The sequence below is a fragment of the Astatotilapia calliptera genome, chromosome 6 (assembly GCF_964374335.1).
Source record: "Astatotilapia calliptera chromosome 6, fAstCal68.1, whole genome shotgun sequence".
Classification (NCBI taxonomy): domain Eukaryota; kingdom Metazoa; phylum Chordata; class Actinopteri; order Cichliformes; family Cichlidae; genus Astatotilapia; species Astatotilapia calliptera.
This window is the reverse complement of record NC_137427.1, coordinates 6,115,500-6,131,128: the sequence shown is the minus strand read 5'-3', so window position 1 is coordinate 6,131,128 and position 15,629 is coordinate 6,115,500. Positions and strand designations below refer to the sequence as shown.

General features: G+C 39.2%; 2 protein-coding genes across 2 annotated transcripts in view; one reads left to right on the top strand and one right to left on the bottom strand.

The window, feature by feature from the left end:
* Positions 1–15,629, bottom strand: part of vwa11 (von Willebrand factor A domain containing 11) — a 28,513-nt gene that overhangs the window by 10,727 nt on the left and 2,157 nt on the right. The gene's annotated exons all lie outside the window — the stretch shown is intronic.
* LOC113023665 (prostaglandin D2 receptor 2-like) lies at positions 8,904–13,916 on the top strand. The gene is made up of 2 exons (XM_026169912.2): positions 8,904–9,064; positions 12,072–13,916. The coding sequence occupies exon 2, from the start codon at positions 12,089–12,091 to the stop codon at positions 13,433–13,435; it is 1,347 nt and encodes a 448-aa protein (XP_026025697.1). The 5' UTR covers positions 8,904–9,064; positions 12,072–12,088; the 3' UTR covers positions 13,436–13,916.

Sequence of the window (15,629 nt, the reverse complement as noted above, 5' to 3'; positions counted from 1 at the left end):
CAGCTCACCCCATGGTCTTTTATGCTTAAGCTTAGGTAGTGTACTTCCTTGTACTAGTGTTGGGCTGTGAGCCAGCCACAGAAAAGAGAAGACATAACATACAGAAAAATTATGCGCTATCTCGTCTGACTGCTTTGTGTCACTGCTGAACTGAAATTTGAGCCAATTTGCAAGTCTGAAGTTGCAGGTACTCTAGTAAAGGTTTTACCTCTTTGTTTTTGAAAGCAGTCATCCCTTCCTGGTGTTGTTCATAACTTATATGGAGAAGAATTTCTAGGCACAGCCCAGTGGTGATTTGGTGGTCTGGGGTTTACTCCTACACTATTTGCAAATCGCGTTGCCTTTTGTTGACCTCAAGTTTACACTTGGGAAATTTGCATAGTAAATTTGCATAACGAAAATTTTCTCCTCCAAGTCGGAAAATGTAAAAAGGATTTAATGAACTTAAAGTGAGGGAAAAGTAACCCCATATGGAGAAGTTTAAGTGTCTCAGAGTCTTGTTCACCAGTGAGGTGAACAAGACTCTTTCAATTCAGTTCAGTTCAGTTCAATTCAATTCAGTTTTATTTATATAGCATCAAATCACTACAAGAATTGCCTCAACATGCTTTATATTGTAAGGTAATGACCCTACAACAATACAAAGAAAAACCCATCAATAAGATGACCCTTCATGAGCAAGCATTTTGGCAACTGTGGGGAGGAAAAACTTCCTTTTAACAGTAAGAAACCTCCTTGCAACTTGCTGTGGGTGAAGAGAAGAACACAGAACAAAAGACACACTGTAGAAGATAGTCAGAGATAATAATAACTAATGATTAAATGTATAAGATAAATGTTTATATGTTAATACACTAGAAAGATGTACAGTGCTGCTGAGATGGTTACTTTTTTGAATGCCAGCACAAGACCAGCAGAGTTCTGTTAGAGTGAAAATGGCTCAGCTTGCCTGGACAGCTTTCTAGCAAACATAATATTAGTACTGAGGGCAATGCCAATCTAATTCAGATTCCATATATTTTCAGTGAAAATGACTGGCACTAAAAATTTTCTGTAATAGATGGCAGTCTGCCATTTGGTACTAATGAAGAAGTAAACAGTTGTTGTACACCAGCGGTCCCCTTTTTTGCGCCACGGACCGGTTTATGTCTGACAATATTTTCACGGACTGGCCTTCAAGGTGTCACAGATAAATACAACAAAATAAAACCAGTACCAGTACCAAAAAAGAAGATTTATTCATAACACACAGGAAAAGACCAAGGGAAACAGAGTTAATGATAAAAATGATAAAAAAAATTAATAACAATAAAGAAACCCTGAAAACCATAAATTTCACACCCGAGCCTCAATGGCCTGGTACCAAACGTCTCACAGACTGGTACCGGTCTGTGGCCTGGGGCCTGATAAATTTGATCAAAACGCTAATCAGTTTATTTAGTTATTTTTTTATTAGTGCAGCTTTTGGTTGAATTCCAGGTCATGAAATGTCAGCTATTCCATAAATGATTTTACTACTGAATAATATCTTTTTACACAGCTAAATTTAACTCGTACATGACAATATATCAGTGGTGGTGAAACACACGTAGTGCAGTGTTTCATCATGCAAACTGTCTCATTGTTTGAGTGTCACGGTACGGAGTGTGGACAGGAATCACGCTAAAAAAAAACCCCAAAAAAAACTTCTTCATGTCCTTCCAAACAATCTTCCTTCTCTCACAAACTGAAACAAAGCCTGATAACTTTTATTCCCCGACTCCTTTTGCTATAACTTAATAAGATCCAATTTCATGTCAATGTTACTGAGACTTTGGACCAGTTGTCTCCTCTCTAGCTTATAATTCCGACAATGCAAAATAACATCCTCCAAAGTTTCCTCCTCTCCACAATAGTCACATTTCATTGAATTCAATCCTGTATGTCCAAATCTCAGTCTTGACACCACAACCTCCTTTCGCCTACTCCTTCCTGTGGCTCACCTTACTCCCATCCCCCTTTGAATTTTATAAAACCACCTTCCCCTCCTTTCTTCTTCCCACTGTTTCTGCCATCTACCCCTCATTTCTAGCTTAATAATATGCTTAACTTCCACCTGACCAAAACTCACCACCAGATCAACTATCCTATGATTAGTGGCTTCCTTTGCTAACCTATCCGCTGCTTCATTCCCCCTTACCCCATAGTGAGCTGGGACCCATACAAACACTACTGACAGACCCATCATATGTATTCTGAAAAGAGTTTGCTGAATCTCTATTAAAATATCTGATCTACCTTCCGAATGACCGCTCTATAGACTGACCATGGCTGCTCTTGAATCTGAACAAATAATTGCTTTCAATGGTCTCAACTCTTCCACCCACTGAACCGCTAATAGAATTGCTATCATTTCTCCTGTAAACACAGACAATCCATCATTAATCCTCTTCCCAATTTCAACCATAAAGTCCGGAATTACTACGCTACCCCCACTTGACTAGCTGGATTCTTTGAAAGCATCCGTATAAGAACTGAACCGAGTCTAAACCGCCTGCCCTATCCTTACTCTTCTGGTGCAATAACGCAAAATCTACAGCTGCTTCAGGAAGTATCCATGGAGGGATTGCAGGCCACGGCACTCGCTGACATATGTCTAACTGATCTGAATATGGGTATGCTGCACAAAACTTTACAACTCTTTGTGCCCATCTCAGATTTCATATCAAAGACGTAAAAAAAAAAAGTATTATGTCCATTTGAAGGTTGCTCAAAATACTCCAGTGTCTGAACATCATTTTCCAGCCATATTTCTTGAAAACATAAGCAGACAGTTCGGCATTCAAGGCAACAAGAAATTGGTGAAATTGCCATAATAAAAGGACAGGACACAGTTAATCTATTAGAAGACAGGAATTCACAGCACAATAGTACTGATGAAGACGTATTTCTATATCGATTGGCATTGCTTTATTTAACCTCCTAAGACCCAAACTCTTCCACGGCATGAATTTTTAATTTCTCTTTGATATTTGGGCTGATTGGGACCCGATGAATGTAAAAATAAAGAATTACAAGATTTTTTTTTTTTTACCTAATTGTTGTTTCTAAGAAAAATGAGAGTCACGTATGAGGATATTCGTTTAAAATTTTCAATAGAACAGTAGCAGTGTACTGTCCTCGTAAGTGGGACCCTTGTAGGGTAAAATTTAGTATTTTGGTCTAAATAACCCAAAATGTGACGCCAGGTCCTAGGAGGTTAAAAATAGGGATGGATATTGAAAAGATTTTCATGATTCCGATTCCATTTTCGATTCTGTTTAACGATTCGATTCTTTATCGATTCTCTTATCGATACTTTTTAAAAAGGAGAACACTAAGGTCGATTAGCTTAGAACTTTGTTTTATATCTTCTCTTCTTTGTTTTATATCTTCTCTATATCTTCAGGAGTAACATGGCCTTACAAACCCAACAGTGAGATCTTAAGAGATCCACAGCCTACGACTCTTCAATGGGGCGTCACTGCCTTTCCGTTACTATTCAATCCTAATTGCAGGGTTCATCTTTTAGTGAGGACATATTTGTTGAAATAGCCATATAAAGTAACTTTTCCAATGGCCTCTTTTTTGAGATGCAACAGACCAGAGAATCTGAATGACACGATTACTCTGGAGCTTTGCCCTGCTGCATCAGCTGAAACATAATCAAAGGCATAAAGGATTATTAATTATTTCTCCAGTCAGAAGCTCAAATGGAAACTTTTGTATGAGGACACTTCTCCAGCAGATAGAAAGTGAGGGAGTTTTGACCAATAACAAGGTTGGCACAGCAGACATACTTCTCATGATGAAGTATTACAAGGAAAACGAAGACGCCCTCTTTGACTTAGCAGATGTAAGCTTTTTCCATACAGCTCTAGGTTTAATGCTGTTGCTCGCTGTCATGTTTTTTGTTTTTTTTGTTTTGTTTTGTTTTTTTTGGGGGGGGGGGGGGGGTTGTTACATAAAATGTCTTGGTCCTTTTTCTGATAGGAAACATCTGGCAGGAAACATCTACCAGGATGTCTCTTGGGGCAGAGGGCAACCTGCCAATGACGCCAAGGCTTGTTATGCTTGGTAAAAAGTCATTTATGAAATATAGCTGATTAGACAATATTACAATTTCTGTTTGGCACAGGAGCTTTTCGTGGAGACAGGTATCCAGACTCTGTTTTGTTAGCTCTCATCTCTCTAATTTCCTTTATAAACAAAGGTTGTTGGACATGTGTCTCAGTGAATCCAGCAAAGTAACCATCAAATTTCACATTACATATTACTGATCAACATGGTAGTCTAGCTACACCAACAGCAGAAATACTGAATTCAATACTGTAAAGTTTAACAGCAGCACCAACTATAAACTCCAAAATAACCATACAGCTGATGCAACTCCGGTAATTTAATTGGGGTGACTCTTTGTTAGGTGTGTTTAATATGCAGAATAATTCCCAATTATGTACAATCATAATATGTTAACTTATGTACATAAGGCCATTAATAATTAACTGTACATAGCTATTTGCTTTACGATTATCTATACAGTGTGAAGAAGTGAAGTATTGGAGTTATTTTATGTTGCATAATGACAATGTTGCCCCTATAAATTTAAGGACAAAGTTCAATGACTGCCACCTGCTGGATGGTGAGTGCAGAGGGGCTTGTAATTGTTGAGCTGGACAAAGAGAACACCTTTGCTGATGCGATGTCAGTCTTCTTTGGTTCCCTCTATGTATTGAACCTGGAATACCAGTAGTCAGCATGTGCAATATTGGAACTAATTCAGAGGTATGTTTGAACAGTTAGCTAATAGTGATAGATGATGAATAAATAATCTCTGAGTAACTCATTATTTCACATCACAACTCAATGCTACTGTGTGTTACTATTTATTATGGCATGCTTTAAGGTTTTTAAGGATAAACCCTGAAGATAGAACAAAATGTACCTCCAACAATGAAGACAAGCTCTCTCACCATCTTACAAGAAGCTGTCTCTGTCCAATAGGTTTTTTAATTGCAACAGTTTTTTTTCCTTCTTTTACCCGTTTGTTAAAAATGATTTCAGCTACTTACACTTTGTCACATGTATTGGCTCACCCTACAAATCAATGAACTCAGCCCACAAAGCAAGGTCAGGGTTCAGTGCAGGACAGTAAAGTTCCTTCACACCACACATGCTCATCCATGTCCTTGTGGACCCTGCTTTGTGCGTTGATTTGGTGGTGTGAGCCAGTATTTTTGGACAAAGTGTATATAAAGGCAGAAGTGTGGGGCTTGATATTCTATTCATAACAATTCAGTTTATTTGAATGGTGCCAACAAAATAAATGCTAAGGCACTTCAGAGTGTAGGTTTAAGACCCTAAAAAATATAACTAAGAAAACCCAGCACTTGTGCACATGTTGTCTGTCATGATATATACAAACCAGATTCCAAAAAAGTTGGGACACCAAACAAATTGTGAATAAAAACTGAATGCAATGATGTGGAGATGGCAAATGTCAATATTTTGTTCAGAATAGAACGTAGATGACAGATCAAAAGTTCAATCCGAGAAAATGTATCATTTGAAAGGAAAAATATGTTGATTCAAAATTTCACAGTGTCAACAAATCCCAAAAAAGTTGGGACAAGTAGCAATAAGAGGGTGGAAAAAGTAAATTTGAGCATAACGAAGAGCTGGAAGACCAATTAACACGAATTAGGTTAATTGGCAACATGATTGGGTATAAAAAGAGCTTCTCAGAGTGGCAGTGTCTCTCAGAAGCCAAGATGGGTAGAGGATCACCAATTCCCACAATGTTGCGCAGAAAGATAGTGGAGCAATATCAGAAAGGTGTTACCCAGTGAAAAATTGCAAAGACTTTGCAGTTATCATCATCAACTGTGCATAACATCATCCGAAGATTCAGAGAATCTGGAACAATCTCTGTGCGTAAGGGTCAAGGGCGTAAACCCATACTGGATGCCCGTGATCTCCAGGGCCTTAAACGACACTGCACCACAAACAGGAATGCTACTGTAAAGGAAATCACAGAATGGGCTCAGGAATACTTCCAGAAACCATTGTCAGTGAACACAATCCACCGTGCCATCCGCCGTTGCCAGCTGAAACTCTACAGTGCAAAGAAGAAGCCATTTCTAAGCAAAATCCACAAGCTCAGGCGTTTTCACTGGGCCAGGGATCATTTAAAATGGAGTGTGGCAAAATGGAAGACTGTTCTGTGGTCAGACGAGTCACGATTTGAAGTTCTTTTTGGAAATGTGGGACGCCACGTCATCCGGACCAAAGAGGACAAGGACAACCCAAGTTGTTGTCAATGCTCAGTTCAGAAGCCTGCATCTCTGATGGTATGAGGTTGCTTGCATGTCTGGAAAGGCACCATCAATACAGAAAAATACATTCAGGTTCTAGAACAACATATGCTCCCATCCAGACGTCATCTCTTCCAGGGAAGACCCTGCATTTTTCAACAAGATAATGCCAGACCACATTCTGCAGCAATCACAACATCATGGCTGCGTAGGAGAAGGATCTGGGTACTGAAATGGCCAGTCTGCAGTCCAGATCTTTCACCTATAGAGAACATTTGGCGCATCATAAAGAGGAAGGTGCGATAAAGAAGGCCCAAGACGATTGAACAGTTAGAGGCCTGTATTAGACAAGAATGGGAGAGCATTCCTATTTCTAAACTTGAGAAACTGGTCTCCTCGGTCCCCAGACATCTGTTGAGTATTGTAAGAAGAAGGGGAGATGCCACACAGTGGTGAAAATGGCTTTGTCCCAACTTTTTTGGGATTTGTTGACACCATGACATTTTGAATCACCATATTTTTCCCGTAAAATGATAACTTTTCTCAGTTTACACTTTTGTTCCGTGATTTATGTTCTATTCTGAATAAAATATTGACATTTGCCATCTCCACATCATTGCATTCAGTTTTTATTCACAATCTGTTTAATGTCCTTTTTTGGAATCCGGTTTGTATGACATAATATCATTATTGTTTGTACAACCATATCAGAAAATACATGGGTTAAATGGTTTAGTAAAAACAAGTGCTTCCTCAATGAAAATATGTTTTCAGTTTATTTCAGCTTTTGATTTGCGAAATGCATATTTCTGCAGAGAAAAATCAGAACTGAAATAAATAAATGGTGTAATTAAATGGTGTAATTATACATACATATATATATATATATATATATATATATATATATATATATATATATATATATATACACATATACATATATACATACATATATACATATACATATATATATACACACATATACATATATACATATACACATACATATATATATATATATATATATATATATATATATATATATATATATATATATATATATATATCCCGCAGGCGAATGGGAACCATGAAGAGGCCGCTAGAAAAGCTGCAACCACCAAGTACCTGCAGAGGGTCAGGCAAGTCCTGAGGAGTCAGCTGAATGGTAAGAACAAGATCCGGGCCATCAACACGTACGCCCTGCCCGTGATCAGGTACCCTGCTGGGGTAATAGGCTGGCCAAAGGAGGAGATAGAAGCCACTGACATAAAGACAAGAAAGCTCCTTACCATGCATGGAGGGTTTCACCCCAAGTCCAGCACCCTGAGGCTGTACGCTAAGCGGAAGGAAGGGGGCCGGGGACTGGTGAGTGTCAGCACCACAGTCCAGGATGAGACAACGAACATCCAAGAATACATTGGGAAGATGGCCCCAACTGACCGAGTGCTCAGTGAATACCTCAGGCAGCAGAAACCCAAGAAAGAGGAGGGAGACGAGGAACCAGCATGGAAGGACAGGCCCCTGCACGGTATGTACCACCGGCAGATAGAGGAGGTGGCTGATATCCAGAAATCCTACCAGTGGCTGGACAAAGCTGGACTGAAAGACAGCACAGAGGCACTAATCATGGCAGCACAAGAACAAGCTCTGAGCACAAGATCCATAGAGGCTGGGATCTATCACACCAGGCAAGACCCCAGGTGCAGGCTGTGTAAAGATGCCCCAGAGACAATCCAGCACATAACAGCAGGGTGCAAGATGCTAGCAGGCAAGGCATACATGGAACGCCATAACCAAGTGGCCGGCATAGTGTACAGGAACATCTGTGCCGAGTATAACCTGGAAGTCCCGAGGTCAAAATGGGAGATGCCCCCAAGGGTGGTGGAGAATGACCGAGCTAAGATCCTGTGGGACTTCCAGATACAGACGGACAAAATGGTGGTGGCTAACCAACCGGACATAGTGGTGGTAGACAAACAGAAGAAGACGGCCGTAGTGATCGATGTAGCGGTTCCGAATGACAGCAATATCAGGAAGAAGGAACACGAGAAGCTGGAGAAATACCAAGGGCTCAGAGAAGAGCTCGAGAGGATGTGGAGGGTGAAGGTAACGGTGGTCCCCGTGGTAATCGGAGCACTAGGTGCGGTGACTCCCAAGATAGGCGAGTGGCTCCAGCAGATCCCGGGAATAACATCGGAGATCTCTGTCCAGAAGAGCGCAGTCCTGGGAACAGCTAAGATACTGCGCAGGACCCTCAAGCTCCCAGGCCTCTGGTAGAGGACCCGAGCTTGAAGGATAAACCGCCCGCAGGGGCGTGCTGGGTGTTTTTATATATATATATAAAAAACCCAGCACGCCCCTGCGGGCGGTTTATCCTTCAAGCTCGGGTCCTCTACCAGAGGCCGTGTTACTTACCGTAACACGGCGGAATGACTCTGGCAACAGTGACACCAGTATATTACTGCAAAGTGGAGACAAAAAATCTAACAGTGTGTTACACCCACTGTGTCATTAGACATTTTTTCAGTGTATGGGGTGGAGCAAAGGGAGGTATGTCAGCATTCATCTCTGTGTGTCTGGGATTCAGTAGGTGTCTCTAGGACTGGAAAGTACTATAAACTGAGAGAACTGAAGTGCTGAGTAAGAAAAGTAGGCTCACAAGAAGTGCACAACAGAAATTTTTGAAAAGTTTCAACTTTCTATTTCTTCTGTGAATCTGACCGACTATACAGGTGAGTGTTTTCTACAATACTAAAGTTTAGTTATGAGTACAAGCTATGTATGCAGTCATCATGGTTTTGCTCTACTTCTTGCTGTTGTTGAGCAATAGTTATGTTTGGTTTTGAGCTTGTCACCTGTCCCTTTATACATTTAATTTTAGCAATGGACAGTAAATCTGATATATTGATTATTGCACATTTAGTTAGCAGGTTTTTGGGGGGTTTTGTTTGTTTGTTTGTTTGTTTTTTAAAAGGCTACACTTCAATGTAATTTAATTCACTGAGACAAAGGTGTAACTCGGTTTTATGGCCAATGTAGAGGCTGTATATTATGTTGCTGTTGAATTGAATTGCTGTTACTTAATAAAATATGACCTGACTATATAGAGCACACATAAAGCATAAGAATCAATAGAATTCACATAAAAGTGTAATGTGTAGCAGCTGTCAAGTAGTAAAAATAGAAATAATTTCACACTGATAATATGCTTTGACATAATAGACTCAATGTTCATAAAAGCACAAATCTCTATTTTCATAATCACTACAGCTGGTGCGAAAGCAGGCAGAGTTGCCTGGTGAAATTGTTCTGTCTTGTATTAGATGGGCCTCTCATAATGTAGGTATTCAAAGACTGAGTTCACCCAAGTTCTCCAGAAAGATAAAAAAAAGAAAATTAGTAGTCCAAGAAAGAAACATGCATTCACGTCAGCATTGTGTCTCGTTTTTATCAACTCATCCGTCTGTATTCATGTGCAGACTTGGTGTTGTGTTTACCTCATCTACATCATGAGTGCAGGGATGTGACTAAGAATGTAACCATAGCTAAGGGAGAACAATGTTGCTTTGAATTTTATACGTGAATAGTCAAATGTTTTTATTATAAAAATCTCAACCCATAATTCAGTGCCTGTAAAATGTCTGGAATCTTTTAGAAAATAAGGGAGAAATAGCAACAGTAGAGAACAATTAGAACAGGCAGAAACTTAAAGTTCATATTAATAGTGTATTTCTTTATTTTACCTCCCTTAATGTTCAATACTAGAACTACTAAGAAGCTACTGTAGTAATCAGATAATTTTTTATTAGCTACACTGTCTCTTTTGTAAGGGTGTCACTGCTTTGTGTTACTCCCCTTAATCTAATCTAACAATAAATACTTGTGTTAAAGCTGAGCCACAAATTATTCAAATGTATCGGCCCTAGGATTTTTTTTCCTTTGAAGCCAGGTGTATTGGAATTGGAAATCCATAGTTCTTGAAACAATGTGGCATGTGGTAATCAGGGGGGAAAATGACTCTTCGTTTAAGACGCAGTTATCTTGATTCCATTTACTACTTCATCTACTTCCTACTTGCGTAAGTACAGTGATCCTGGTGTTAACGTGCCAGGTAACTGTCAGTGGGTTTTGTGCCTGAGGTGCAGATCATGTCTTCAGTTATGACTTTAAATAGTTCCTAACCGTTCACACTTACAGGAGAGGCTTACAACCTTAAAGTCAAATCTCTGATGAGACAAGCATATAAGCCACAACCAATCTTTGTGAGGAGTGAAGTGATAACGAGTGTCTATTTCTCTAATTTGAACATCATATCTCATTCACGCACTGTGAATTATGCAGTCATGATCTAGCAACTTCATAATCATGTCCATTTTAAGAAATGACCCTTAAGTATGTTGATAGTAGTAATATCAGGAAAAAAGAAAAAGTGATTATTTGATGTCTTCCCTTGTCTTTTACAATTTTAAAATGACTTTTATAATGATTTATCATAACATTAACAACAATCACTTGAAACCTTAAAAATAGGTGTTTTGAATTGTGTACACAGTATGGTAATGTTTTAAAACTGAAAAGTGCCCGTACATTTAAGTTTTGGCTACCCTTATGTCTTTAGAGTGTATATTTCACTGGAGATATTATGGGCTGATAACGACAGGCATCCTCACAGATTGTTGGTATCTCTGTTGTCTCCTATGGATTGTCTTTAACTAAGCATGTGTAGTTGCCCAATAGATGGTATGTGGCTAGTCCACAAAAACAAGCTTTGACATGTTTCAAAGAGACTGTGTCGCTGTTTTTCTTATTTTTTTCTCACAGTGAACTTCCATGACAGTTATGGTGAAAGGTAACTCTAGTCAGAAAACGATGCTTTAATTTGCAAAAATATTACTACCCAGTGATTTACTATTCATCAATAATCATATTAGTCATAATGCTGAAAGCAAAGTATGTAATTGCTCAATAAAAACAAAAAGACAAATAGGCAAGAAAAGTTGAATCAATGCACCTTAGGGTGTGGAAGGAGTGTCCGTGGTAACCACAATCACATAAAAGTTTCATAACATTATGTCAAGAGGATGCACCTCCCCAGCACATTTATCTGTTGTGCCAAATCAAAATCATGAGTATCAAAAGGGGAAAAGGAATCACTAATGCCAAACCACAGGGACAGTTGACAAATCTCAGCTTATTTTTTGCCTTTCCAGCAAATATGCTAATTTTTTTGCCTTCAACAGAGCTTGTATATATATATATTTATTCAAGCTCTTGTGAATATATGTTGTTTTTAATTTACCTCAACTCGTTCAAAACAAACATTTAAAAGTGAAACCACAATTCAGTCCAGCAGGTGTCACTATAGCAAGTGCTGAGATCCAATACTTCTCTCTCAGAGACAGCAACTTGGATAGATACTCCATGTATGTCTGGCTATAACATACGTGGAGTATGCGCCAGCCGGGTGTTTAGCTATGAAAAACTCCATGTTCCCAGTGCAAATTGCTGTTTTGTGCTTTGAAATGTGTTGTTAGAGTATCTCTTTGCTTGTTCAGCGTAAGCTTGCTCACAGGGGCATTTAAACACATAGATTACTTATTACATTCTCACAAAGATGGATATGAGATTAGGAAAGTAAAATACCTCCTGACCTTTTGTAAAACAAATGGAACCTGCGTTAAATCTGACTTTAACTGGTTATTCATAAGCTTCGTGTCTGTGTCTTGTTTCACTTTTCAGAAAAAGTAATCTCAAACATGTCCAACAAGACAAATGTCTCAGAGGACCAGGTTTTCTGTCCCCAGCTTGAGATGATGAGGAGGCATGAACTTAATAACAACACACAGGTCAATCTGACTGTGGTTTGCATCCATGGACTGGTCTCTGGCCTGGGGATTTTGGAGAATGCCTTGATCATCTGGGTGGTGGGCTTCCGCCTAAGACAACGCACCGTGGCCTCCATCTGGGTGCTCAACCTGGCCCTGTCTGACTTCCTGGCTACCCTGACGCTTCCCCTGTTCACTTTATACCTAAACTCTGGTCACAGCTGGGAGCTTGGCAACCCACTTTGCAAAGTGCAGACATTCATCTTTTTCTTCAACATGTTCGTATCAGCCTTCCTTTTGGCAGCCATTTCGCTGGACCGCTTACTTCTGGTCACCAAGCCAGTGTGGAGCCAAAATCATCGATCAGTAGCAGGCGCGTGGAAAGTGTGCATATTGGGTTGGCTATGGGCAGCAGCTAATGCATTGCCATATTATGTTTTCCGCTCAGTAACTGAAACGAAGCATAAAAGAAAGTTGTGCTATCACAATTTTGCCATGTATTCCTCATATGCCACACCTGAGAGAGACTGTAACATGAGGCAGTGGACCACAGCTATCTCCAAGCTGCTGCTGGCATTCATATTGCCACTGGCAGTGATTGCAGGAAGCTACATCAAAATTGGTCTCAGTCTGAGGAGCAGGAACAGGAGGAGGAAGCAGAGTGCCACTAGACTAACTGATGATCTGATTACGTTAAACAGAAATCAACAATCAAGAACTACACATGGAAGAACTGCAGCCACAAATAAATTATCTCTCAAATTTCTAATCCCTGGTCCATCATTAACCACTAAAGAAGGCCCCTTGACTCCTACCACCCCTAATCTGACGAGTCAGAGCCAGCTATCCCAGAGTTTCACTAAAATGGTGACATCTGTGATTACAGCGTTTGCACTGTGCTGGGCTCCTTATCACATCTTCTGTATGATTGAAGTGGCAGCCCAATATAATATGGAATATCTCAAACTAGTGGAAGTAGGTCTACCTCTAGCTACAACACTGGCATTCTTAAATCCACTACTGAATCCTATTCTCTATGTCTTCAGTTGCCCACGTTTCTGTGTAAGAATACGGCAGAGTCTGGGAGCAGTGTTTGACGGACTGGTAGAAGAAAGAGGGGTGTTACTGATGACCCCAGGAAAGAGTTTAATAAGTCACATTAGGAGGAGGAGCAGTCGAGATGTTGGCCTAGGAATCCCAGCATCACCCTGTCAGTCATACAGTAGCCAGCCCATCGTCTCACCAGCTTTGCAGGACAATATAGTGGAGCATAGCTGAGACATCAATTGATTTTTGGCTTTGTTAGTAATCAGTGAAGTTACATTTCAAATGTTTTTATATGGCCTTTTAAAATTGTACTACATTGTCACTACTACCCCTGAATGGCGACCCTATAAAGATCAATACATCAGCTTGTGCATGTGACTGAAAACTGGAAAATGTATATCCTTCTGATTTAGTGCAAGACCATGGCGATTTGTAGTTAGCTTTCCCGAGCTCTATCATGAGGTCGAAATTCAGTTTGTACCGTACAAAATATATTGTTCCATATCCTGTCTCATGTAAAAGTTACAAAATCTTAGCATTTATGCACAGCGTTTAACATTGTAAATGTGTCAGTGTTCGAATTTCAAGTATTTTTATACTTATCTTTTTATAGTGATGTATAGCTGTTTTAAATGTTTTAAATAAAAAGCTGTAATTGTTTGTATCACTTTGGTGGAACTTTGGTATTAAACTCATAAACATTTTTAAATGACTGGATGAATTTAGAGTGGAATTTAGCTTGTTTGTCTTTTCAGTCACTTTATTAACCTTTTTGTAAGAAGAAAAGATGCCATAGATAGATGGCCCCGTACTGCCAATTCATACTGTACAGCAGCAGTCCCCAACCTTTTTTGCGCCACGGACCGGTTTATGCCCGACAATATTTTCATGAACCGGCCTTTAAGGTGTCGCGGATAAATACAACAAAATAAAACTAGTACCGGTACCGAAAAAAAGAAAATTTATTCATAACACACATGAAAAGACCAAGGAAAACCGAGTAAACGATAAAAACAATAACAAAATAACGCTGAAAACCGATAAAAACCCTGAAAACTATTGTACTAATTTCACACCTGAGCCTCAACTCTCGCGGCCCGGTACCAAACGACTCACGGACCGGTACCGGTCCGAGGCCCGGGGGTTGGGGACCGCTGCTGTACAGTTTTTAGACACCAGAGGGCAGGGTAGCACTGATTTTGAACAGGAGCCATGAAACCACAATGCAGGATTATGCTTTTCAGGTCCTGTCCTCCAGTAACACTTTAAATCTAAACTGCTGATTGCCCAACCACCTATCTGAGTGATTGGATTTGATCATATCTGATATCCATTTTGATTGACTATCTCATCACTGCAATAGCAATTGTTTGCTTTCATCACACTGAGCAGAACACAGACTAACGTATAATGTAGGCCACAGAAGGGTGGGATTACCATAGAGGTAGTTGTAATTTGAAAAGAATATTAGACAGTGGAGAGCCAGAATATAAAGACAGAGCAGGATTAAACAGGTCAGGCAAGCATAAAAAATTCCTCTTTCCCCTCAGATTTTCACTTTGAACAGATTATCATTCTTTCTCCACCTCTGCTTATGACTCACTTCTTTTTTCCCCTTCAGTAATCATCTGTTTCTGACTGCATGTTTGCGTTGATTTCCAGCAATGATTTATTTTGCTTTGTAAACGATAGAGTAAAAGAAAAAAATCACAGTAAATCAAAGACACAGAAAAAAGAAAAGAAATGCAAAAAAAGGAAGACTCCGACAGGGATGGAAAGTGTTGCCTAAGCCTGGCATTTCATTTATTAGTTTTACAATACACAGGGTTGCAGAACAGTCAAAGTAATTACTAGCATGAGGGGAAGTAGAGTTTCTTCTGTATTCTGTCTATTAAGTAATTTTTTATTATCATTTTTTTGTTGCCCAATATTTACATTCTGCTTATTTGATAATACTTTGTATATTTGATTACTTTACATATTTTTTATTGTTAGCCAAATAGTGTGTTTTGGGTTTGTTTGGGGTTTTTTTCTTGGTAATTGTAAAAATCTGAGGAAAGCATGAATAACCCTGAGTTATTGATATTTTACAAAAACTGTATATCCTAGTATTTAATCCACTACTGTGCTAACAAATTAAATTTCATATTCTATCTAAGTGATCGAGTGTTGAGTGGAGAGAGGGGCTAATCTTTATAGTCTGAATATCTCTTTAAATTCTCAATAATTCTCAGTAATTGTCAAAACCGAGAGATGTGAATCTAAAGATGAAAGATATAGAAGTAATAAAGATTAAAGGGTACTGACAGTCAACAAGAGACAATGAAACAGCAGGCCAACAGTGAGAACACTCGCAGCATAATATGCAGCAAATGATATCATCGGAGAGATTATATAAAATCTAAAAAAAGAGAAAAGGATGAAA

Excerpts from the sequence above, each read along its gene's own strand:
- LOC113023665 (XM_026169912.2), top strand. The coding sequence starts at position 12,089 with ATGTCCAACAAGACAAATGTCTCAGAGGACCAGGTTTTCTGTCCCCAG.